This window comes from Chaetodon trifascialis, chromosome 9, assembly GCF_039877785.1.
Source record: "Chaetodon trifascialis isolate fChaTrf1 chromosome 9, fChaTrf1.hap1, whole genome shotgun sequence".
Classification (NCBI taxonomy): Eukaryota; Metazoa; Chordata; class Actinopteri; order Chaetodontiformes; family Chaetodontidae; genus Chaetodon; species Chaetodon trifascialis.
The window spans coordinates 26,009,663-26,035,157 of record NC_092064.1 but is presented as its reverse complement, the minus strand read 5'-3'; the positions used below and the strand labels follow the sequence as shown (position 1 = coordinate 26,035,157).

The window sequence follows — 25,495 nt, the reverse complement described above, 5'->3', positions numbered from 1 at the left end:
CACTGCAGTAACAGGTCACACCGGCGTACATAATGCTTTTATTTTTCCACCACGCTTTTCTCTTGAATGGCTGAAAGTGTGACTGACATAAAATTAGAATCAGACTCTGGAGATGATGTTACGCAGTGAGATCAGTTTAATGGAAATAGTGATTTTCTGTCATTTAAGATTTGTTACAGTCCTGCTGCTATAAGCTGTAAAATCCAGCCAGGTTTCAGTCACAATGACATTCGAGAAGACCCTCACGTTACATTGGTTGTATTAGATTGACCGACTGGAGCAGCACAGATTATTTTATATAGACAAGCACTCAGCTGTTAAAAGTGCAATTCAGAATAATGAGATTATAACCTCAGTACCAAAAGTCGACTGCTGTGGCTCATTTTAATACTTTGATCATTCTTGTTTTTGTTGTCTGAATGAAGTTGCTAAATTAATTGTGACAGAGGTTGTCAAATCAGCATTTGTGAACCAAAGACGGTAAACAAATAAGAAACGACACAAAAGATCAGATCTGCAAAGTGGCACTTAAAACGAAGCTGTGATCAAAGGTTTTGGAAAGTTTCCAATTCCCTTTCGCTCTATTTCTGTGGTTAAAAAGTTCAAAGTGTTGTAGAAAAATGTTCATATCTCACAAGCTTTAACGGCCCCTCAACTGAAACAGTAAAAGAAGTCCCTCTTAGTTGTAGCTGCTTTAATGTTATTTATCCATACAAACAGCAGCCTTCAAATAGTCATACTGCAGTCAGAAAGTTAAAGTTTCTTAAGCCAGGTTTGTCTCATGGTTGGAAAATGGCCTCAACAGGCTGTTGGGCCTTAAAGGCCCATTTATACCCTCCGTAAATAACGGATACGGACGCTTTCGTCCGTATCCGGAGGCTGTTTCATCCGTCAGTTTGTCCGTCGGCTCTGAGCTTAGCCATCCGGAGCTCTCCGGATGAAACCACTCGAAAGCACCGGAAGTCGTGGGGGCAGTGTAGAGTCAAAATGAGCAAAATGAGTCAAACTAAAAACCGACGAAGAAGAGAACCGGTTCTACGTCAAAAAAAAGATTCGTCTAATCTTTTTTTCCTATTTCTCAGTACTGTCATTATAATAACCTCCTCTACTGACGCCATTACTGATGCCGGTATATGCTGACAGAAGCGTTGACAAGGCATTGGCTGCCATGACAACGGCTCTGTAATTTATGACTCGACATTGCCCCCTAGAGGACACACTGACAACACACTGAAAACGGACGGAGGTATGAAGGCCCCCTACGGAGGCAACGTGTAGGACGGACGGACGGATTTCGTCCGGATCCGGAGGGTATAAATGGGCCTTTATTTGATGCATATTTTTCATGTTTACAGATTATGCTCAAACACACAGTACAGGTTAGATTATAATTTATTTCTTCAACATCGCTGGCATGAAATGAAAAATGATCTCCAGCCTTTAAGATAATTTAAAACAGCGCCACAGCCATAACATTTGCTGGTGTGATGAATGCCTTGGTGTGTCAGAGCGTGTCACCATTGAAATTCAGATTGCGTAGGGAGTGTTAAACAATGTTTGGCTTAAATTGGTTGTGGTGTGATTCAGAGACATTAAAACGCCACTTGAATTGGATAGGCCTCACGACTGAAAATAACGTGGAATCACTGAGATGTGAGAAGTTTATTATTTTCCATTTTGTGGCTCTGACAGCTTGTGATGAGTTTTCATGTGTCTCTGATAAATGGTGTTTTACCTTTCATGAAGTATGAGGTTTGAAAAAGCCTGTTGAGGTGTCTTTGATAATGCTAATCCTTTGTTGCAGAAGTTATCGTCATTTATGCTGTATTAGTTCAGTCAGCAATACATGTTGATTATGAAGTTCATTTTCTGTTTTATAGAGTCCAGTCAGTCAGCTGTTGTTGTAGCTGTCTGGATTACATCCATGTGCCTCATTCCTGCTTCCTGTCAAGTCGTCCTCTCAGTAGATTAAGCAAATGATGCTGCATGTTTAAACTAATCCGCTGACATGCGATATTTGAAAAGAGTGCTGCATTTCACTCAGTTTTCTGCACTTTTATTGCAGCCACTAACTGTGGGTGTTGAATTAAGTTCAGATCTTTCAGGTCTGAACATCTTTGAAACAGCAGTTTCTCATTATTTCCAAGATTTCATCGATAGTATGAAGAATATATAGCCGTCTTTTTTTTTTTTGTCCAGAAAAGACAACAATTAATAGATTAATTTGCCCCAGAGTTCACAAGTCATCTTTTTTCCAATATAATGATGGATGTTGCTGTGTAGAAGTATACACAATAGACACAACAGTCTGCATCCATCCATACATTCATACATACATGCAGTTTATTACCCACTTACTCCCACTCAGGTCACTTATTCAGGCCAATTATTTGTGCCTCCCTTTTACTTTTTTTCCCAATGCAAACTGACATATTCTGCTCTAAGAAACTGCGTAATCTTTCTTTTTAAACAATTTAATTTGTATATCAGCATGCACTGTAAAGAATACTAAACACATAAGCTGCCAAGTCTGCCAGGGATCGGGGCTTTATATCCTACACTATCACACGCTGTTATTCATGAATAAAATATAAAAGATTCAACCTAAATGCAAATAGCTTCATAATCTTTCAAAGATTATTAGCGAGACACACATGAACATATGCATACACACAAACACACACACAGCCGAGCTCACTGGAAACAGTCCACCCTGAATTTCAGTTATCATGCACCAGTTTTACCTTTCTGACAGCATCACCAATTAATTAAAATAACTGTGCTGCAAATAGCCGGCTCATTAAGGTCCTGTTTCATTGCCATTTTTTTCATCTTTAAGGGCCTCAGTGTTTTTTTTCTGCACTTTGTATAAACTAACTTAAAGCTGATGAGCAAGCTGGTCCTTTGTTGCTGCCCAAATCCCACCCTCATTACTTCTTTAAATTGTTATTGTCACAGGCATTGAGCAGTGATTAATATTAGCAATGTTGCGCTAAATTACCACTGGTTAATAGTTTTCTGTGTTTGTTGTTTGACATGCTTTGAAACAGTATTCTAATGGTAGCTCACTTCATACGCTATTGTGCGTGTTTATACCAAATGCTAGTATTCTAGCATGAAATGTGAAAATCGAGGCTTTTATTGATAGCATAAGAGGATTTTGGCAGGGTGCGTAGAGGACTGTTACAAACGTTAAGTCAAAATAGGTGCTGTGTTTTACTAATATATGTGTTGTCTTGCTTTCACAGAGGTCGTCTACAGCTGGGTGTTTAACGAGTTCCCCTCATTTGTTGCTGAGGACAGTCGGCGCTTCATCTCCCAGGACACGGGAAACCTGTACATCTCAAAGGTGCAGCCCTCTGACGTAGGAAGCTACATCTGTCTGGTGAAGAACACGGTGACGAACGCGCGGGTTCTGAGCCCTCCAACACCTCTAACGCTGAAAACCGACGGTGAGGCTCTCAGTTTTAATATACATGAATGGTGCTGATTTGTATGAATGCCTGACAGAATGAATGTATGAATGGCCCAGACAGACAAATCTAATGGATTTCACTGGATAAACCTCACAGAAAGTGTTGCAGAGACCCCTCTCTGTTCATTTGAAAGTGTAAAAATGTTTTGATTTGTGCTTCCTCCTTCTGAACTTGTTCAGCACAGACGGAAATCTAAAAGCATATTTTATATTCTGCCAGAGTATTTCATGATATTATAATGTGTTCGGAGAAGAAAACTGAGATCAGATAGGTTAATAAAAGTTAGGCGGTCTCTGCTTTCCGCTGAGCACTCGTGTTAGTGGAAGCATTATGAGTTCCATACACACCGTAAATAAATAGTGAGCAATGCTTTAACATTAATGTGGGGAGCCTTCTTCACTCACAATGTGCTTTGGTGAAACTGGCCATCAGGGAAATCATTTTCCAGCATAAAATTAACTGAATCAACGGCCCTTGCTGTGGATGGGATTTTGCTGTTTTATACTAGCCTCTCAGGAGCCATGCGGCGGAGCTGTTTGTTGGATTCAGGTGTGGATTTCACCTACAGGCTTTTTACATCTGATTACACACAGAGACGTCCGTCACTTCACTCAGGTGCCTGTCATTGTCAAGGTTTCAAAGAGCCACTGAGATTACATCCCCGGTGAAGCTGCGAAAGGGCCTCTGTGCCTCAGAACCAGGGCTGCTCCAAATGCTGCAACACGAGTTTACCTCTTAAGGATTACATCGCTTCCAGCGAGAGTCCTGCTCTGTATTTGCATAACCTTGTATGGAACGGCCCCCAGAGACATGCATAATATGAAGCACATAACCATGCTGAATTGGTTTGCGCTCTCATTAATCAAGATGCAAAATACAGCGAGAAGGGCATGTGGTCAGCCTGCTATCTTAATATGCTGAGTGTTGAATGAACTTTTCAGCATCCGTGTCGTGATGTGCGGCTGCGCTGCATGCTGGCTGACGGACAGCACCGTCACCTGCAACACGAGGCAGCATGGCCAAATCAAATCTCTACAGCTGTAGGTCCATTATGCCAAAGAATGTCTTGGCATCTCTTGCTCTGTGAATCTCATGATGATCTGCTGCCTTCTATATTGTGAATTTGGGTCTGAAATGCCGAAAATTGCATTGGCACACCTCACAGCAGACATCCGAATGTTCCCATGCCGTGGGCACCCCTCAGTCATTGGAATCTGACCAATCAGATGCTGCAATCTGTGCCTCAGTAAAAGTGAGTGATTATTACGCAGTAGACAGTTCAAGCTGGATCTGTGTGTGGCTCACCACTGTCAGGTCCAACCGTGAGTCTCTTAATCAAAACAAGCATCTGGGCTCCATTATACCCTGCTGGAAGCCATTGATCGTCAATTCGCAATCCACCTTGAGCAAAGCTGGGCTAAGCACTGAACTCTGGGCTAATGCTCTGTTTTTTAAACAGACTTACAGTTCATCTCAGAAACACACTCCTTTCTGATTGATCTGTTTAGTTTGAATAGAAGCAAGTGCATAATGTTACTGTGCACGTCAAATTTCTGTAAATTACAAACAAATCTGATATTTCACAGTCTGTTATGCGGTTTTGTAGTTCACACCACCATCTATCCGTCCTTAGCCGTTGTTTGTCAGTCAGATCATTCTTTTGATTAAAGGAACACAAACCTCAGGGAGGTTTTATTTATAGCTGATAGTTATAATTATGTGGTGATAGTTTAGAGACAGTTATGTAAAAGCAGGGGCTCACTTTTACATAAGCTCTATTGACAATCATTGATTACAGCCTTAATTTGATGGAAATTGTCAGTGATAAACTGCTATCATTCTGTCATTCAAAGTGATTGACAGGTCATTTAAAACATGTCTCCACCTCACGTGGATGCTGTCGTCAGTTGTTTTTACTTACAGATGAGGAGTAAAGCTTCCCGTTGGACTGCAGTGCTGCTGGTGTTATTATTGTCATAAGACATTTTCTCTCCCCACACTGACAGTAATACCTGTGAAACATAATATTTGTATGTGTCTCCATATGCTCATGTCGTGTGTTACACTGCAAATTGTTATTGAGGACCTCAGGCCGAATGCCTTATTGGCTGTCGACATGATTTTTTTCACTAACCATCATAGTGCAATAGTCAAAACAACTCAATGTTCATTAACCTGAGTGTACCCTCTCTGCTATGAAGAGCTCTGACTTACAGGTAATTACTTACATTCAATTAACACACAACTCTTATGGTAAAGAACACTAGTGTCTGGAGTAGTGCTGTCAATCGATTAAAATATTTAATCATGAATGTTATAGTTAACTCACAATTAATCGCACATTTTTATCTATTCTAAATGTTCCATTAATTATCATTTTAATACTCTTATCAACATGGAAAAGTGGAAAATCTCGCTTTGTGCAAATGTTTTTTAACTAAAGACAACAACATGTAGTTTTATATTTCACACTAACATTCTCACTTTGAGCAGTCATTCACATTTGAATGAATCAAATCTCACACAATTTAACACTGTCAATAAACAGATGACAAAAAATAAATACATGGTTACAAAAAAGCCCCTTCAACAACCCTTTCTAAAGGATCAAAACAGGGTGATACAAGATAAAGTTACAAAGTGCACATCATTGTAAACTAGAACTCAGGCTTTAGTGCAGTTAAACCATGGCTGAAACTTTCCTTTCTTAAGTTTCCTTTGAACATAACAGCATCCATTGTTGCCTGGTTTTGACAAGGAGGCGGCAGATATTTGCATTCGCCGTGTGTTGAAACTAAACTTTCCATTCAGACTCTTGTTTGCATCCATTTCGACGTACCGCGCTTGACATCCACACAAACCGGTAGCCTACTCTTTTACAGCTAGCGAGCAGGCAAGACCAGACACGTGCGTGGGGCGTGCCTATTGTTTTGTTTCCGGTTTACAATCGGATCCTGTAGTTTTTCTTACGTTACTAGCAGTGGCCACAGCGTATAAAAAACTACAAGTTCACTAGGTCACAAAGAGCGTTAATCTCGCGATACAAAAACGCTGTTAAAATTGATTTGCGTGAACGCGTTAATAACGCAATATTTTTGACAGCACTAGTCTGGAGTGATTAGAAGTATTTTTGTATTGAACGTAGCGGCGTCACACTTTCATTGCCTGCATGTGAAATTGCAGCCTTAACCCCAAGAACAAATTTTTGTTTAATAAATAATTAAAGTGACATTGCCAGAGATCGTCTAGTTTATGGCAACATTTTGTGCAATATTAATCACGGTCTTTGTATAAAACATGGATGCCTTGCTAATGCAGTATGGATGAAGGATCAGTGCCTCTAGGGCGACTTCCTCACTGAGTCCCACAGTGGGGGTGTGACAATCCAATTACAATTAGGAGTCCAGTCCAGCTGTCAAGTGTATGCAGATGAAGAAAGCAAGAGGAAATTGTTGGGAAATTATTACCTTTTTACTGTTAAACATTTCACAAATAAAAAGGAAAAATAGGAAAAAAAGGAAATGTCAAATTTGGATTTAAATCTATAGGAGTATTTCATAATGTTTTAACATATTTGAAAGCAGTTTTATGAATTTGTGTTTTTGAAGTTATGTATTGATTGTTCCATTTTCTATTTTCTTATCAGACTTTTAAAGGTTTTCCTGCATCTGTGCTTCTGAGATTTGTCTTAAAATGCATCTATCACTCCACCAGAGAGCCAGTACAATCCATTCAAGGCTGTAAGCTCGGTGTCCCAGTAAATTTCAGGACAGGCAGCTTTGAAATTGGTCCTCAGAAGAAAAAAGCACAACAGAAATCTATAATTTTCATGTGTTTAATAAATGAAACCGGAACATAAAATATAAATCCAAACTACAAATGAGGTAATAGAAAGTCTAGACATTATTTATTTCAATGCTATCAAGTCTAGCCACTGAGACTGGATATCATATTGAATATACTGTGGCATGATGCTGTGAAATATTGCAAATTCATTATATGTGAAGGGCTGCTTTGGAGCCATAAATGTTGAGAATGAGATTGAAATTGAAAAGTTCTTTGGAACAAATATCATAAAACTACTTTTCCATTCATAGTGGGCCACAATTCAGTAACCCCACTCCTCCTTTGCGGCATTCATTTTACCACATAAAAAGTGTCAGGTACACGTAGGAGGTGTAATTATGGTTTCTCAAATGTCATGTCGGTCATTTGTCTTACTGATCCTGTGCGTTACAGTGCACATGCGGCAGCACTGCACGTCCTCTGGTGTGTTTTGCTGTGAATTCAGGAAGGTGCCTGGGAAGGTTAGCAGTGTGTCCGTCAGTGGTGCAACACGCCACCATTCTGTTAATATTCATCTGTAAAGGGTAAACGCTCATGTTATATTCATATCACAAACTCCCATTTAATAAGGAAGATGATAATAATTAGATCCTAGATGAAGGTGTTTTCCTTTGTTACTCCAAATGTGCTCATTGCCAGCTGATGTATCGTTCCTGCACATGGATATAAATGGCCGCCTTACATGCTGATGAATAAACAAAAAAAAAGAGTCCTCTGGCTTTGACTTAGATTGGAGGTGTTAGTCATAGTGGCACTTAGCAAGACTGACATCGCTTGTGTCTTTCACAATATGTTTGTAGAGTTGTCGAGCAGATTACTAGTTCTTAAGGATAACGCACTACTTGTGAGCTATTCTACCATTTCTTACACAGCGGGCTTTGTGGTGATGGCAGTATGCTTCCTTTGTGGAATTTGGCTCACAGGACAGCATTTTCTGACTGATCCTGATTACACTTTTTTTCCGACATGTTCATCTAAAATATGATGAAATAAAATTGAATTATTCAGTTGCTCTCTGATCTAAACCAGCATCACCACCCCTATCAATAAACAGTGTATAAATTAAAGGTGCGTAGTTGAAATGCATGCCAGATGGCATGCATAATGCGCAGACCCACACCTGTGCACAGCACCATGTGTATTTTGAGGTGTCTATACATCAAGAAGCTTTGATTTGCTGCTTTGTGTTTTTTCTTCAGTTGTTACTTACATACATAAACCAGAGCAGTAAGAACTGAACATCCTTATTATCTTTAAAACACTTTTTTCTCAGTCTCTTTGTAGCACACTGCTGGTAAAGATGAGGGGAATGGGGGGAAATGGGCGGGTAAGTAGCTGGTTCAATCCGCTTGGTACTAATGTTTGCCATTTCTCTTTCTTAACCTTTTCCAGGTGTCATGGGTGAATATGAGCCCAAAATTGAAGTGCATTTCCCGACATCTGTTCTGGCTGCCAAAGGAGTCACTGTCAGGCTAGAGTGCTTTGCTCTGGGGAAGTAAGTAAACAAGGACATATTGCACAAATATAGGAAGTTTTTTATTACAGCAGTATCATATTAATCACCTGGAACAATAAACTACAGGCTATCACTGCTCTGTTCCTGAGAGATCCTTTAGATAATACTCCTTTTGTTTTTCACTCTTCTTTAAATTACATTATTCCATTACCTGAATGGGAACCAGGCATATCTTGTCTTCAGGCACAATGTTAAGTGAGTGTAGAGAAGTGCAGCATCGTAGCTCAGCTGTTAGATGGCATGTTAGTGCATGGGGGGAAGACTGAATAGGGAATTCAGCCCCAGGGACCCATGTGTTCTCATAATTGAGAGCCCTAATGTATCTGTGTTTCCTGGGCGCTTTCAGGGTCTGTTATGAATGTGGAAAGCCAAGGTTATGTCTCTGAAAAAAATGAAATTGGTAATAGTTGTCTGCCAGGAGGGAAAACACACTTTTGTCCACAGAGACTAAAACCCAAACCACTTACCCTGTTACTAAAGTTAGCCTTGCTGGCTTCATGGTTTACAAAACCCTTGCCTTTTTAAATTCAAATATCTTTTAAATTGAGTTTTCTAACAAAATAATCGTGATTTCAAAAAGAAACCTTTATTTGTAACATTTGAATATTCAGATACACAATTAAGCCAAACATTTTGAATCTGTTCGAGGTTGACGTGGTATTAGAAATCATTTTCATCGTACAAAGTAATTTTCATCACCCCTACTTCATTTTGTTTGTAATTATTCAGCATGAATTATTCATTGCTGACTCCTGTCTTAAGTGCAAACAGACTCTAATCTGCAGATGACTAAGGACCTCATGATTGTTTACCTTGATTTCAATTATCCACATTATGGGAAGTCATTTCCTAAATATATAGAACCTGCATTGCAATGTCACCCCCCCGGTTTTTTCCTGTCAAGTAAAGCAGGAGTTGTTGGATGCTGGTGGAGCAGCCAAACAGCTTGCACCCTCGCCCTGAGCTTCCCTCAATGAAGTAATTTGTGCTTGATGGCTTTCAGTCAAACAGTGATCCCGGTGACTTACCCTTTTACGTAGAGATGAATGATTTATCAATGCACCCTATTAAGAAATGCCAGTCTTTATATAGCACTGAAAATGAAGTTAAAATGGGTTTTGTTCTCCTGTTGATCAATATTTATGATGGCACCACTAGCTAAGACGGGACAGGAAAGCTCTTTGTGTGAGAATGCCAAAGCTCCTTGATGTGATTGTCTGTTGTGATATTTACCAGTGACAGTACTTTGTAGGCCACAGTCAAGGGCAAAGAGAACAGTGAGACAATGAAAATGAGGGAGAGAACAATAAAAATAGTCCACCGAGCTTTTAGGAGTTTTACATCCCAGTCACCTTTAACATTATTCTAATAAAGTCTGTATATCTGTGACAGCACAAAGCCTGTGATAAGCACTGTTTACCACTGTGGAGCATCACTGTGCTTCTGCTGTTACTTCATATACATCGAATAGATGAATAAAACCACGTCTAACTTTGGCTGGAAAGGGGCCTCATTAGCATTTTACTGTGAGCGCTAATAGGCTTATCACATCAGCAACAGGACTTGTATTCAAACAAATTACGTCGGCCTAACACGGCTCGACAGGCATTTTCCTGGATTACATGACAGCTGTCAATAGATGTCAGTAGAAAAATAGCTCATTCGTAAGCAGCCGGAGTTGCAAACCAAATATAGTGATAAAAAATGGCCCTGTTCATGGTCCTCAGCTCCACCACTGCTTTGCTGCTTTGTGTGGTTTCTAGCCTGCAGTCAGTGTTTTCTGGGTTGAAATCTGCAGCAAAGACGATTCAGAACTGCTTCTGTCACACAAACATTTCGCCTTTACTGGATGTTTAACAGTGCACAGTACACTGAAAATAGACTCGTCAAGTGAATACATGATGTTCTTGAATATAACGTTTTTTTTTATATGAGTAGATGTTGATGATATAATAAGTATAGATTGTCAAACTACATAAATTCAATGTAAAACTCTGGTTTTTCAGTCTGATTTATGAGAAGCCCGGCAAAGTGCAGTGCTGTTAGCGGCGTTCATTTCAAGGCATATTGGAGTATGAAGTTCACTGTAGTTCAAATAGCCTTATACCCTCGATGGGTTACACAATCTCCCACTCATTTCCACTTAAAATATAATATGTGACATATGTGGTGGATGCTTTCATCCAAATTGCCTTAGAGTAGAGGATATACTTTTAGTTTCAGTGACCCCGGAGGGAATCAAACTCTTGAAACCCTTGTAGTTACTTTCCTCATACAGGTGCACAAGGACCACATTGTCAGCAGCAATGAAGAGTGCCTCTTAATGACGATGTGTTTCATCCTCTTGCTGCTATGATTAATGTTTTTGAAAGACATTCGGTTTTGCTCGGATCATGCGGGTAAAATGTGGCTTCGTGCTGCAGGTCGATTCTCCCTAAAACGTAGTTCCTAGAGGGACCAAGGAATTGAGAACTTAGAAATTAGCTAAATGGTGGGATAATATCTAGATCTTAACTGTCTGAGGAAAACCAATTCTCCCCTTTATTTTGGTATTAGATTTAATTTTCAACCTTTATTATGGAACCAGTCCAGATGAGGGCACAGAAATTGTGTGGAATGCTAATTAAGATATAATCTACAGAGGTTGCCTATGGGCACAATCTTAAATTGAAAACTGTAGCACCCTACATAAACTCCAGTGTGTAAAACATTCACGGTGTCAGGGTATGAAACACTCAGTTTGTACACTTTGATAAAACGGACAGGACCCGAGCGTCAGAGTTGAGGAGTTAATGCCAACAGTTTCATACAGAAGACACTGACAGGCAGAGTTTCTCGTTTCTAAACTGAGTGAGTGTATTCCCTCCTGGCCACCCCCAGTCCTGTGAACATGTGCAGGCCTGGTGCTCATTATTCAGCCTGCAAAGAGAAATCCTGCCACGGACCCAGGAAGATTCACCCTCATGTTCCAGCTCCTCAAGGTCTCTATAGATTTGCTCTGTTTTCTGCCTTGTCCAGAGTTCAGTTGGAGCAAAGGGCTCTTGTAAATTTCTCCATCAATAACATATACGGAAGGTCTTCATAAGCGCATGCTGCAAGTATATTTATGAGTACCGATTCAGTTTCTGTGCCCGCTGAAAGCATTTGTTTATGTTGTTCCTGCACCCCACAGGAGCAGTAAAATAAGAGTGCCAAGTACAAGCAAATGGACTCGCATTAGACCACAGATATTTGATTTAACCTCAGGACCCAGATTTTGCTCATAGTAGCCATACTGTTGTTCATTCGTCATAATGTTAAAATGCATAGCTGCCTGTACTGCAGATGAGGAGATATCTGCAGTACAGGCAGTACCAGTGATTTTCCACATTATTTGACAGGATTAATGCATGACTAATTAAAAGATCACAGCAGGGGAGTAACAAGTGAATATGAATGTGTCATCGTACATCATCATATACAGTGTTATATTATGAAACTAATATGCTTTTCCACATTTTACATGCAGAGCAAAGATACTGCTAAATCAATATTTTTCAGACTCTCAAGACATTCATTTTTAGCGACAGAACTTCACACCTTCAGTGATGCGAGGAAACCTAAATGCATGCTGTAAGGTAATGAGTCAGCTATTCAGAATTACAAAGTAAAAGTTTAAACCAAAAGTATATGTGACACAAAACTCCTGCTCAAAAAAAAAAAAAAAAAAACACTTTGGGAAAAAAAATCCTTTGTTTAATACAAAACATGCTCTGAATCCTAATTTGAGTCCATTGCAGCCAAGAGCACTTCAATGTCCTTGTGAATTTAGAGCAGATAAAAAAACTCAGGGATGTAACATTTCCATCTTGGCTAAATGATTGATGGGTTCACTGGACGTTTGCATGGTTTCACATTTCCATCTTTCAGACACCTGTCAAATCTAGTTGTCATACAGGAGCACTGCTGATACAGAGCACATAGTAAGGCATTCTGTCTCTGCATGTGCAAGTCATCTGTCATAAGGATCTATAGGGCAATCCATGAATAAACAGGGATAGATGACATTGCTCAAACACTAATCATACAAATCTGTCTGGCTGTTGTAATGGCCTGATTTGAATATTGTCGCTGTCCCTCTGAAACCAGGGGTCTGATGTGTGGGTCATTTGGTAGTAAATATATTACAAGTGGTCAAAAGGTCAGTGATTCCCACGTAGAGCAGAACCAACATTAAATACTCATTATGACGTGTCTGTAATCAATTCCAAATGAAGGACTTCTGGGATCTGTAGGTCACAGGCAAACAAATAAAAGAATGTGAAAACAGTTTCCAAAAGCTCACAGTGATGCCTTCACATTGTTTTTTTGACTAACTGTCCAAACATGTGCAGCTTGATTAAAGAATAAATTGAACTGTTCACACATGCAACATAAGACAGAATCAAAATTCTATTTTATCAAGGTGAAGGTACATGAAAATAGCCTTTGCATTATTACAGATTACAGCTGGATGTATATGTACATTTGTCTTCTTTAATGGTAAGTTTCTTTTTTTAATGAAAGCAAAAAACTTGCCTGGTATCAGCAGTGATTTGCATCATTGCAGCTTACACCCGACACTGTGTGCAAACACTGCTCGGCCTCTTTTACACTGTACTGATGAGTATATAATCCCACTCCTCTCTCCTCACAGTCCAGTGCCAACAATCACATGGAGGAAGATAAACGGGAACATCCCCAAAAAAGCAAGGCTTCGCAAGTCCCAGGCTGTGCTGGAAATTCCCAACATTCAGCTGGAGGACTCGGGAACCTATGAGTGCAAAGCCGAGAATCCAAGAGGAGGCACTGCTTTCAAGGGGCACCTCCAGGTCTACAGTGAGTCTGAGCATGCACTCCTTCTCTGTTCATGTGTTAGTCATTTACTTTATAGCGATCCAATATTATGCAAGAACACTTAAGCTTATATGAGCTTTTTTCATAAGCTATTTCGTTGATGTAATCTTCGCTGCTTGAGCGTATTCTCCGACTCCAGGCTGAGGACCAGTCCTGTTCGCTGTCAGTTTGCTGAGCGGTCCAAGCACTAATTATACATCCATCACAGACAGTCCAAGAACAAGTGTTCATCTCCTCAGCGAATGAGCCGTTTCTTTAAGCTTAAACAAGATTTTTTTTTTAAACTGTCAGGTGTATTTTGTTTCAGCCTTAACTGTTCTAAACTGTTTCTCTGCTCAGATGTTTTAATAGACTGTTGTTGCTGTTCTTTGTCTTTTTCAAAGACTTGTCACAATATGATGAGTTGTTATACTTCAGTTACATCCGTCACTTCATCAGTACACTGATTTCTTATTTGTAATTATTTTTGTCACTGCTTAAACACAAGTTTCAGTTTGCAGATTGGAATCGTTTCTTTTACTAAGACAACTCATTCATCACAGAATGATCAATTAATTGGAATACCAATAATTAGGACCAAAGCTTCTTGACTGATCAATATCAGCACTGTTTTCAGCATAAATCTAATGAAGGTGTACGCTGCAACTATTTATTAGATCAAAGCTTGTCACTAAAATCATCAGCTAAATCCACTGAGTGTTGCATGTACATAGCAGATTTCAGTAAGTGAGCTGAATTACAACCTTTACCCATGATCATAACCTTATGTATAAGGATGCATGCCCCCCCCCAATTCCTCTCTGTCTGTGCCATGTGCACAGGACCAAGATAATGGACCGCCCCAGCCTTGGTAGGATACATTTCCAAGGCTCTGTACTTCTTGGCAACCTCCATTCTGTTGGCATCACAAGGAGAATGGGGAGCCTAATTTGTAGCAGCCTCACGCTAAATGTAATTTACACAGGTCAGCTGGTAGTTTGAACTTTCATTGTGAAGAAGACCTCCCTGACCATAATCATTCAATCAAACCACACAAAAAAAAGGAATTCCACTGAAGGTGCCATATGCAAAGAATAGAGAAGGACGTGCTTGGCATGTTGCTGTAGGAGAAGCAGTGACACGGCCGGTTTTCCTCCTTTCTGTGCAAGAAATACACCGCTATGCAAAGTGCATCGTTTGGGTCTGGCTAGGTGTGTCGCACTATAAACTAATCTGGATAAAAGGATTGTAATTTTATAATTAAAAGCAAAGATAAGGCAAAGCCAGTGTTCTTTCTGAGCTCTGCATTTAAAGCTTTACACATTTACTGATTTGTACTAATCTGTTCTTATCTATAACTATTCAATGTGTCCCAAGAAATTTAGTCTACAAAAATGGCTTATTAATTGCAGGTTTCATGTGTTATTTTAATATTTTATACATACTTTTTTAATTAAATGCTCAGTATTACAGTAAGCATTTATATTTGCAAATGTATTGATGTAACAATGTGCATTTATGGAGGTCTCATCTCAGCGTAACAGAACATCTGAGCCTAATATTGGAGCAAATAAAGGAGATAAAGATAAAAGGGAGGTAAAGCTTGGGCTATTGACTAACTCACTGATTAACATTGCTTCCCCTATGCAAGGCTGGCAGTATGATCCAGCCCCAGGAAAAGCTCCTTGTAAATTGTAAGTTCTTGAAAAAAAATGCTCGCCACATACAGCAGAAGACCCGGTAGATGGAAAGAGAATACAAGATGAAAAGAAACATACACACATGCACACATACAGCCTATACAGCGCTCAGATCTGGAGCTGTGACAGAGATGTGCAGCATGTAAAGCTGGACAGGAACTGAGGATGCTGCCTTGGAAACACCTGCAAGTAGAAACCGCAAAAAGAAACAAGAATGGCCTCATGGCTAAAGACGAAAGGCGGTTGCTTGGTTTGCCGATGCCACAGGCCAGCCACATGGTGGAAGGAGAAGAAAGAACATCAGCATGATGTTGCAGAGGAGAGGATGGCTTTCCTCTTTCTGACAACAATCCAACTCTGAGCCGCGTCAGTGGAAATCTCTGCTGCATTTTCTGCTAATATTCAGAAATAACAAATATTAATAATTTAATCAAACATTTTGACTGGGTTGCTCCTTTCAGTGAGTGTTTTTCTGGTTCGTGATGCATGCCGGTCTCGAGACGAGCTGCTGTACAGGGTTTATCTCTGTACGTATGTAGCCAATCCCAGTTACCAAAGCAAGCTGTGAATGTTTTGCACTGTGCATCATTTTAAACCTTTTCCCTCCTTTCTTTGATGCCCGCCTGTAGTCAGACCCTCATTAGAATAGCTGTGTATTTTCAGTTCTTCAGGGTTAAAGAGCACAACAGAGGATCAGAGAGAAGCGTCTTATTACTGGTCACGTTGTGTCAGGACTAATGAAAGTCAGCGTGTGTTTCAGGATTTCTGTGTGAAGTGAGCAGCATTAAAAAAGTAACAAATTACATTTCAGTTCAATTAAAAATAAATAACACATAGGCAACTTCTATTCAAGAATTCATTCTATTATGTCCTACTTTTGTGACTCTAGCGTTAAGATTGCACAACATTAGTACATTACAGCACCCCCGTCTGAAACACGACCTCACACGGTGTGTGTTGACAGTATACTCATGCATGCTGGTTTCTTCTTCCGTAAGCACAGACGACCATACGTGTGCCATGTGTGTGTTTCAAGGATATTATTACTTATTCTAAAATCTTTTTTTTCTCCTATCCTCAAGCCCTCCCTCAGTGGGTTAGAATGATTAATGATACTCAGATGGATAGTGGAGAGAAGCTCCAGTGGGACTGCAAGGCCATGGGGAGACCCCGGCCCACCTATCGCTGGCTTCGTAATGGTTTGCCCTTGACATCCCAGGTACCAACCTTACTGCACGGTACCCTCTGCTTTTGTTGATTGTACCACGAAACATCTGAATTATTTCTGGGAAACTACACGTCCACTGTACTGTGTGCAGCATTATCATGTATGCTATATCTATATTCTGATATGATCTTCCTTTGCATTTCTTTCCTCTTTCAGGGTCGAGTTGAAATAGTGAATGGAGAAGTGACGATTCACAAAGTGCAGCAGGCGGACTCGGGAATGTACCAGTGTGTTGCAGAAAATAAATATGGAGCCATCTACTCGAATGCTGAGCTCAAGATTTTAGGTAGTTACACGTTTGGTTTGTCATTTAAATTTCATAAAATGCAGCATTAGAGAAAAAAATATAAATTTTATGAGGCAGCTTCTCCTCTCAGAGAAGCTTATTCCTTCCTGCCTCATTCCTTCCTTCCTTCATTCCTTCCTTCCAAGAGACCGAGTATTGGCATCTGAATAAGATACCAGATGATAGGTAAGGGAGATTGAAATGCAAGTGGGGAACGCTGAACTGTGACACGTGCTGATTGCCAATCAATGGTCCCTGATTTAACTGAGGCGGTGGACGACATGAATAAAAGAAGGACCCTTACGGTTACATTCAATGAGGTGTCTGCACGCATCACGTTGAGGAGAGTGTGGAACACTTCTGTGTTATTCTGAGGAGAATGAAGAGCAATGACTTGTGGGTATAGATTTATAGTAATGGGCGCAAACACTGGAGGAGAAATATCAGTGGTTTCTTTGATGGTGCTTAATGACTCCATTAGGGTCTTATCTCCTTGTTTGTCATCAAAGTGCAGCCACAATCCCCCAAAAATAAACCTTCACTGTACAATATTTTTTGGATTTGAGTTTGTGCATAGCAGCACATGCATCACATGTACTTGGAAATGTACGGACAGTGAAAGCAGAGGAAGCTGTGCTGTTCAGACTTCAGGCTTCAGGCTAAAAACATAGCAGACATAGTGAATGGCTGTCCAGTGTTCTGTGTTGATGCACTATTTTCTCCTTGTCATCTTCCATAGCGGGACGCATCTGGTGACACCCATTCCCCTTTCATGTTTCCCCCCCAGGGACAGCTTGATTTACTGTCTCTGTGGCATGCCCTTTTTTGAAGTGGAATCTGTGGCATTTTGAAAACCTTACAGCAAATGGACAAAGTTTTTTTTTGTTTTTTTTGTGGAAGATCTCTAAGTTGATTCAAATTCCCAGTGTTTTGTGCAAGGGTTAGAAGTTCTCAGTTTTAATAAGCTTTGTCTGAGCGGAGATGGCTCAGAGGAGGTGCTTTTGCCCTCCTTAGAGTCACAACGATGATATTTGGAAGCTGGTGATGAATGCTTTCATAACTATACCCCCCAGGCATCTCTTCCCAGTGACCTGTGCTCTACGGAGATGTCCACAAGCAGTAACACTAACAAACACTATCAGGACAGATTACATGGCTAATAACAGCCTGCAGATGAGCGATCACTGGAGGCTACACGGGGGCAGCAGCCGCCCTCGTGCCTGTGATCTTGTCCCAGATCTAGCTCTTCTGGGAGAGTGGCGGTGAAGCAATAAGGGTACTGGGCTGCCACCAGCTGCAGGCCTGCTCTTATTTTGATTAAAACAAATACACACAGCAACTGCTCTGTTTTCTGCTGCTTTTCGTGTCTTGGGGGACCTCTGCCACTCAGGCAACTACTCATTCTCAAAGACACAAGTGTTACAGGGAGAGGGGTCAGCCTGTAGCTACAGATGGGATTGAATTGTCATTGTGTATAATGTCACCTATAAAGCGTCATTCAGGATTTGAATAATCACAGTTGACAAAGCCTCGCAGCCTGTGGATGGCCTTGATGTGGAGCACTGCTGCATACCAGCACCACATCAGCTTGAGGCCTGAAGCCTTATTTAGACCATTAATGCTTAATTCATACTCTTGAGCGAGCCATAATTGTTCGAAATGTTGACATTATGTGTTTATTATTCACTCAAGCGGCCAGGTTAAATGTGGGTTAAAAAATAATTTTTGTGAAAGTGCAACTCATCCAACCATGTCATCATTAACACGATGACAGTTATTTAGTAATTAGGCTGCTCAACACAGTGCATATAATTGTAGTGGATAATGATTTAGCACAGAATTAAGACTAAGTATGCTACATTATACAGAATGTAAAAACACATTAACGCCTATGCATGTATAAAAGCATGCATTGTACTACCTCATGTGGAAAATCTAGTCATTACTTAGCAACAAATTAGCATGTGTCTAAATCAAAGTGTCTAAATCCTCTTGTATTTTTGAAATAATTACTATAAAATGCAGCAGCTGAAGTGATGTAACGGCTATTTTACGTTTACAGCCCTGCTAAGTTTTAGCAAACGCACAGAAGAAAGTTTGTTTTACCACTAGGGGGCAGAAAACTCCAAAACAAACTCCTGCAGAAATAGGCGAGTCAGGTTGTGTTGGCAAAAAGATGCCACACTAATTGTTTTGTTTCTCTCTAACAGCGTCGGCACCTGTCTTTGTCCACAATCCCGTACGCGTCATTGCCACACTTGGAAAAGATGTTTCACTAGAATGCAAACCCAGAGCATCACCCAAACCACGGATAACATGGAAGACAGGGGACAGGCGGATACAGCCAAATAAAAGGTACAGCAACTCAACTCCAAACATCATGAAGTAGCTTTAACTGGATATCTCTTACAATGGTAGTACATAAAAGTCCCCATTTACACTGCATGCTTACAGCTTGTAAGAGCCCGAAGACTAATAGGGATCCAGCAAGTGTTGCCTATATACAGACCCAGCCTGAAGCACACTCTCTCACAACATCATGTTAATAACAGCACAGACACACTGTATGTTTTTAGATTTGATGAAACATTTATATTTAGAATATTCACATGGAAAATGTCCATGTTGGGCCAAACCAGTGAATATGACTTCATTAGATCGTTGCCATAAAGCTTTCCTGGCCATTGATTTGCAACACTGCCTGCAATGGCCTAATATAAGCAGAGATAGTGAAGAGATGGATAGATACCTCAGGAGAAATGGCACAGCACATTTATGCCATTTGACAAATGTTTAGAATCGCACAGTACATCATCATAACATCCAGGCCTGTGTACAGGTACAATTTGTGGTATTGAAAAATAAAAGAAATGTGTAAAACTCAGACAAAAGCATTACGTGCCTCGAAATATCCGTGAAGTAATGATGTGCCTTGAGCTCTTTACTGTGCATCCGAAACAGCAACATGTCGGAAGGTGTTTCGAATGAAACCCATAAAATATTTTCGACTTTTAGGAAGAATTAGTTTTTTCTGTTACCAGTGAGGATAGATGGTACATTTTCTTTGCAGACAGTGGTAGATTTACTGGAGCTCGGTTTTATAAATAGTAACACATTTTCTTCCTGTGCACAATTTAGAGAAGAGAATATTATAAAAGAAAGCTAATTGCTCTGTAAAAATATGCATGAAGTCATGAAAAGTTTGTCTCCCTCAATATCTTTATATTGTTTTTCATCATAGTTTCATGGAATAAATGCAGGCGCTATCATTCTGGCTCAGGCCCTTGAGGAATTTTATACATGTCTTGTTGCAACACATCACAGTTTCATTACTGTAACTGAAATTAAGTGTCACTACTAAAATAAAACACCTTAGGTACTGGCAAAGCTCTGGAGACCCATCGAAACCCCACCTCCCTCTCAGGGATGCTGACAATTTAGACTGCACAATTGCATTTGGAATTCACATGCAGTTTGATGCATCATCTTTTATGAGAAACATCTCTCTGTTGTACCTAGAGGGGGCTGAGCAGGGCGAGGGTCCATCAATCAAACTGAGCGACGCCGCTGAAATTATAAGTCACTGCTGAGCATCCCAAGTTTTGACTGAGAGAACGGGACCTTTATTTATCAGCCGAGATTCAGCAGTCTGTTCGACAGCCCCGCAGCAACAGCAGCCGGCTGATAATCAGATCCTCAGTGTGTCGCTCCTTCAAACAGGCAGCGACAAATCTGTGCGCCTCGAACAGGTGGATGGAAACAGTAGTAGAATTAGTTTAACATGGTAATTGCAGACATTGTTGCTAATCCGCAAAGTGTTTCATTTTCCATTCAAAGAAAAATGGTCCTCAGAGGTAATTTTGACTGTCTATTATCTATAAAAGAGCTGTCATCAGTAGAGCTGATGGATGGAGAGAACTTAGTGAGTGTGTTGGCCCTAAATGGTGATTAATGACACCGGCTTGTCTGGATCTGATAAAGCTTTTGAGGTATTTGTCAAACCCCTCAAATCTATTTTTCACTGTTGTTGGCGTCCAGCAAGGCGAGATTCATGCCTGCTCAACGTCTTGATCGTGTTTTTATCTTTGGATAAAGTGGAGTCTTGAGAGAGCGGATAATTGTTCACAAAAATATTGGCAAAGCAGTTAGTTAATCTCTGCCCTCGGCGTAATTTATCATTCATTATTAAGTGCTGGAATAATACATGTATGTAGCTCATTTTCTGCATAATCTCAGAATTTCTACGTTCAGTGAGAAGAAGAATGAGTTCAGTGAGAGTTTGACACCAACATAAGATGTTTTTTGCAGTTTAACAGTGCTTAAGTGTGGAGTGTGTTTAGGGTGTCGCTGCTCAGCCCGAGATCAACCTTGCAAAAAGGCGATTTCTATCTGAAAAAGTGGAAACGAACAAGAGGAGCCATGCGTTTCAGGTCTCGGCCAGGGTGACTCCTGAAAGGATTTCTGCTATTACCTATAGAACAGTAATGGATGGAAAGACGCTCTATTCTTAGGAGGACAGGAGAGGAATCGAACCAGCTTCACGTTTATCTTGCATTGACAGCTGTGCTGACTTAATGAAGGTTTGTAATTAACATGGATTTCCGCTAATGTTCTGGGCTTTTGTCTCTTAAACACAAAGTATTAATCCCATTAGTTTGAAAGTATGTGGCAGACTCAATTGAAATCCACAGACTCTTTGTTTAAGAGGCAGTGCATGATTTTGGAATTTTTCCATGAAAATTGTGAAATGATTAATAACGTCTCATATGTTGCTGAATTCATATGTAAATATTGAGGATTCTGTCTGTTTGACTTCACCTCAGAAACCTCGCCTCACATTAGAAATACATGTTTTCAGATGCTAAAATGGTTTGTGATCTTCAGTGTTTCCTTTAAATTTCCTGAGGTTGCACTGATTTGCATACTCTGTATACCCAGCAGTCCCTATCTTGTCCTTTCTGCCTCAGTGTCCTTGTCGGATGTGAATTTCCTCCCTAATTTGAAAAATGTCTCCTGGCTGCAGATTGCCTCTGAATTGTCTATGTGTAGCAAGATTTTGTTACGCCTTCACTTTGCCAGTTTCAATCACCTTGGCCACGATGATCGAGCTCGTGTTGAAAATATAAATGACAAACAGTATGAATTAAATCAAAAGACAAAAACGCCTCACAGTCGATCATTTCAACTGCTTGATTTGGGATGAGACTGATTGAACCTCTGTAGGTTGTGCCGAAATCAAATGTGATTTGAAGTTTAGATTTTGAGTTGAAGGGGTTTGCAGTGGGCAGTGGCTCAGCATCATTCACGTGACTGTACTTTCACATGATTCCTGCTCTGAAGCAATCTGCTCACACACCTGCTTCCCGCGTTACATCCTGTATTATCCGATGTCAAGCACTTAATTTCCAAGCTGTTATTTACAAGTCAGAGTGAAATGTTAATACCATATTGCTGGTGTCCTTCAGCGGGATAAGGGGCAACTTACAAATGCAGCGTGGTGTTTTTTTTTCTCTCGATTACACTGGTGTTTCCCAGGAGGACAGCTCGGCGATGTGCGCATCCTGGTCCGACAGCTTTAGCTTTAGATTCATTAAAAGGAGCAATTAGGGTTTGTCAGGTGGAATTCACGATGAACATTTCTTCACATTTATGGAAATATCTGTTTTATTTCGCGTTGTGTTCGCCACAGGTTTTATTCAGAAAATTTCCTTGAAGGATTTTTTTTTTATGTACTCTAATTACTCCAATTGTGTTCTCTCACATGCATCATTGTACGCAAATTGAAAGTCACAGGAATACTGTGTTTCATCAATACTTTCAGTGAAAATCTGTCCCCGTTACCTCAGTCTGTGTCTTTAACAGCATCTATGTTGTTAAAGATAGGCCCGCTTAACGCTATCTCCAAATCACATTCATTAACACATTTAAATTGTTGATTGATCTTAAGTGAATAGGCTTTATTTTCATGTTCCCTTGTTGAAGGTTACACAACAAATACAAACACTGCTCTTGACTCCTCTGAGCTCTTTTGTTCCACAAACAACGCACCGTCAAGACGCTTCTTGTCCTTCAGTTCAGTGATAATAACGTGCTCGCTGCAAACACAATTTTACTTTATATTCTCCGCTGGAATCTCTAGTGAATGATTATTTCAAGAATATCCGAGCAGTTCGTTTTAACTTTTCTATCCTCATCCCTGGTGAATATTGCTATTCTTGTAACCCAACACAGCCGCAAACATGTAACCTCATGCCTGAACTTGTAGTGCTACTGTTTGTACGTGAATTTGTTTCTCATACCGATATCGATTTTTGTGTTCTTTCTCTCAGGATTATGTTGTTACGGAACAACAGTCTCAGGATTGTTAACTCCAGCCGAGCGGATGAGGGGAGCTACGTGTGCCGGGCAGAGAATCAGTTGGGCTCAGCAGAGATGACTGCCATGCTGTGGGTAAAAGGTAAGTGATGCCCTCGGGGCCTTTATTTTCTGCCAAATTAGCACAAGTCGGCCACCAGTAAACAGTCCCCAATGTCATTTTTTCCCCCCACCTTTGCTCGGGTGCCAGGAAATTTATTGTGCTTGCTCAACCGTGAACCAAGGGCTCTCACATTCAAGAATCATATTACAAGGACACACTTTAACAGCGTAAAGGCTCCCATCTCATAGAAGCACTGTGCACAGTCCAGATCAGAGCCAAGCAGAATTATTTATCACGCAAAGGTGAGTGTTTTTGCCAAAGCGAGGGCCGGCTTCTCATGATTGCTCTGCCACTGATGTCGCAGTCAAATGCAGCTGCTTGGCGCTAGCTTTGGGTTAGCCTGAGGTGACAGTGTAGCAGCTTTGTGCTTCCAGACGCCATGCGTGTGGAGCTCAGCCCGAGCAGAGTGGAGGTGACTGTGGGGGAGAGCGTGGTGCTGAGCTGCAAGGCGACGCACGACACGTCGCTGGATGTGGCGTTCCAGTGGTTCTTCAACCAGAAACCGATCAACTTTCAGCAGGACGGCGGCCACTTTGAATACATCCAAACAGTAAGAGCACGAGTAAGAGCAAAAGTAAGACTAAGAGCGAAAGTATCATGTTGATTATGATCCTATGTGTTTATGAGTCGTCCTGTCTGTCTGTCTGTCTGTCTGTCTGTCTGTCTGTCTGTCTGTCTGTCTGTCTGTCTGTCTGTGTGCCAACAAATGGCTCTTTTGTTGTTCTTTCTTTCTTTTTTCATTTAATTGACTTATTTCCCAAATGTGTTGATCTCGTGGATCAACTTATTAAAGTAAAAATGATTTTGTTGTTTCCATTTGCACTTTTTTTTTAATGATTTTAAGTGCACTCCTCGTTGCACCAAACACTTGTTATATCTGCAAAAAGAATCAATTACACTAAAAGTCAGACAAGCTCGCGCATCATCAAAGACCAGTGAATCATATAATCACGTACATCAAAGTCGAGTCTATTGCTTTGAATTGCACCTGTGAAATTGCATCTTTCTGTGAAAATGGAAACACAAATGGACACTGATTCATACTTGCTTTGAAAGGTAATAAGGGTTGAAACAAAGTGAGCAGTGATTTTGAATGAGAAATAGAAAGAGATGGAAGATGATCCTAAAAATGAAACTTTAATATGGTAAAAATTAACACCATCATCTTTCTGATCTGTTGAGTCAGGTCCCTCCTGAACTGTAAGAGCCTCATTGTACAGGTATTTCTCTTCATTTGTCTTTTTGACTTCAGTCATCTAGAGTAGGTCAGCAGATATGAGGTCAAGGACCCTCTGAGGAAGATGTCGTATAAATTCTCCCTGTGAAATGAGAATATGCACAAAGGGGTGTTTAACCTTTGCCTCCCTTCGACTTCGAGGTGGTATTGTTAACATTGCCATTTCACCTTCACCTTTTAACCTTTTTTCTCTCTGTATGAATTTTCTCTCACTTGTAAGTTATTTTCCAAGGTGAACTATATTGGGTGTATTGTGGCATCATGTTCAGTGCATTATATCAAAATTGCACATTCTGTATTGGATATATGCTGGAGCTACACCACAGTAATTGGTTCACATGGGGAGAATCCAACACAGGAACCACTGGAGAAGGAACTGTAGGATAACATTATTATGCTAAATGTCACTTAAATCACTGCTGTGCTGTACGTGTTAAACAGCAGCGACACGGTCTGTTTACCCTTCTTGATTTATCACCTTTTTGAGAGCATCATTTTAAAACACCAGAAGCAAACTTTTAGTGCTATCTTGGACACTAAAAAAGGGCTTGTTTTTGGCTCAGCAAGATTTATTTTGCTTTATGTTTTTTACAAAGCAACATCTCACATTTCCCCTTCTCCATAATATTAAAAGAAATCATTAGTGTCTTAGCCATAAAATGGAGTTGAAAACAAATTTGCTTGAGAGTAGGGAGTCCTGTTTATGTCACTATTCCTTTAGCAGCAGTGGATGTTAAAATCACATCTGCCCTGATGTGTCCTCTGCTACTACCTGCACTCTGGAGAGAAAGTATTTGCAGTGACACTCTTTTACAGGCACAACAGATTCCTGGCTGATGCATGGTTTGTAATTTTAATCAGGTTTCGTGCTAAA

General features: G+C 40.4%; 1 protein-coding gene across 3 annotated transcripts in view; it reads left to right on the top strand.

Moving 5' to 3' along the window:
* The window catches only part of cntn5 (contactin 5), an 87,512-nt gene that overhangs the window by 48,476 nt on the left and 13,541 nt on the right, over positions 1 to 25,495 (top strand). For 2 of the 3 annotated variants that reach the window (XM_070970013.1, XM_070970014.1), the window contains exons 7-14: positions 3,249 to 3,452; positions 8,715 to 8,817; positions 13,514 to 13,695; positions 16,475 to 16,611; positions 16,777 to 16,906; positions 19,117 to 19,261; positions 23,236 to 23,363; positions 23,759 to 23,946. In XM_070970013.1, coding sequence (XP_070826114.1) covers positions 3,249 to 3,452; positions 8,715 to 8,817; positions 13,514 to 13,695; positions 16,475 to 16,611; positions 16,777 to 16,906; positions 19,117 to 19,261; positions 23,236 to 23,363; positions 23,759 to 23,946 — 1,217 coding nt within the window. The remainder of the gene's footprint in view (positions 1 to 3,248; positions 3,453 to 8,714; positions 8,818 to 13,513; positions 13,696 to 16,474; positions 16,612 to 16,776; positions 16,907 to 19,116; positions 19,262 to 23,235; positions 23,364 to 23,758; positions 23,947 to 25,495) is intronic. The other variant, XM_070970015.1, reaches the window with a different exon arrangement.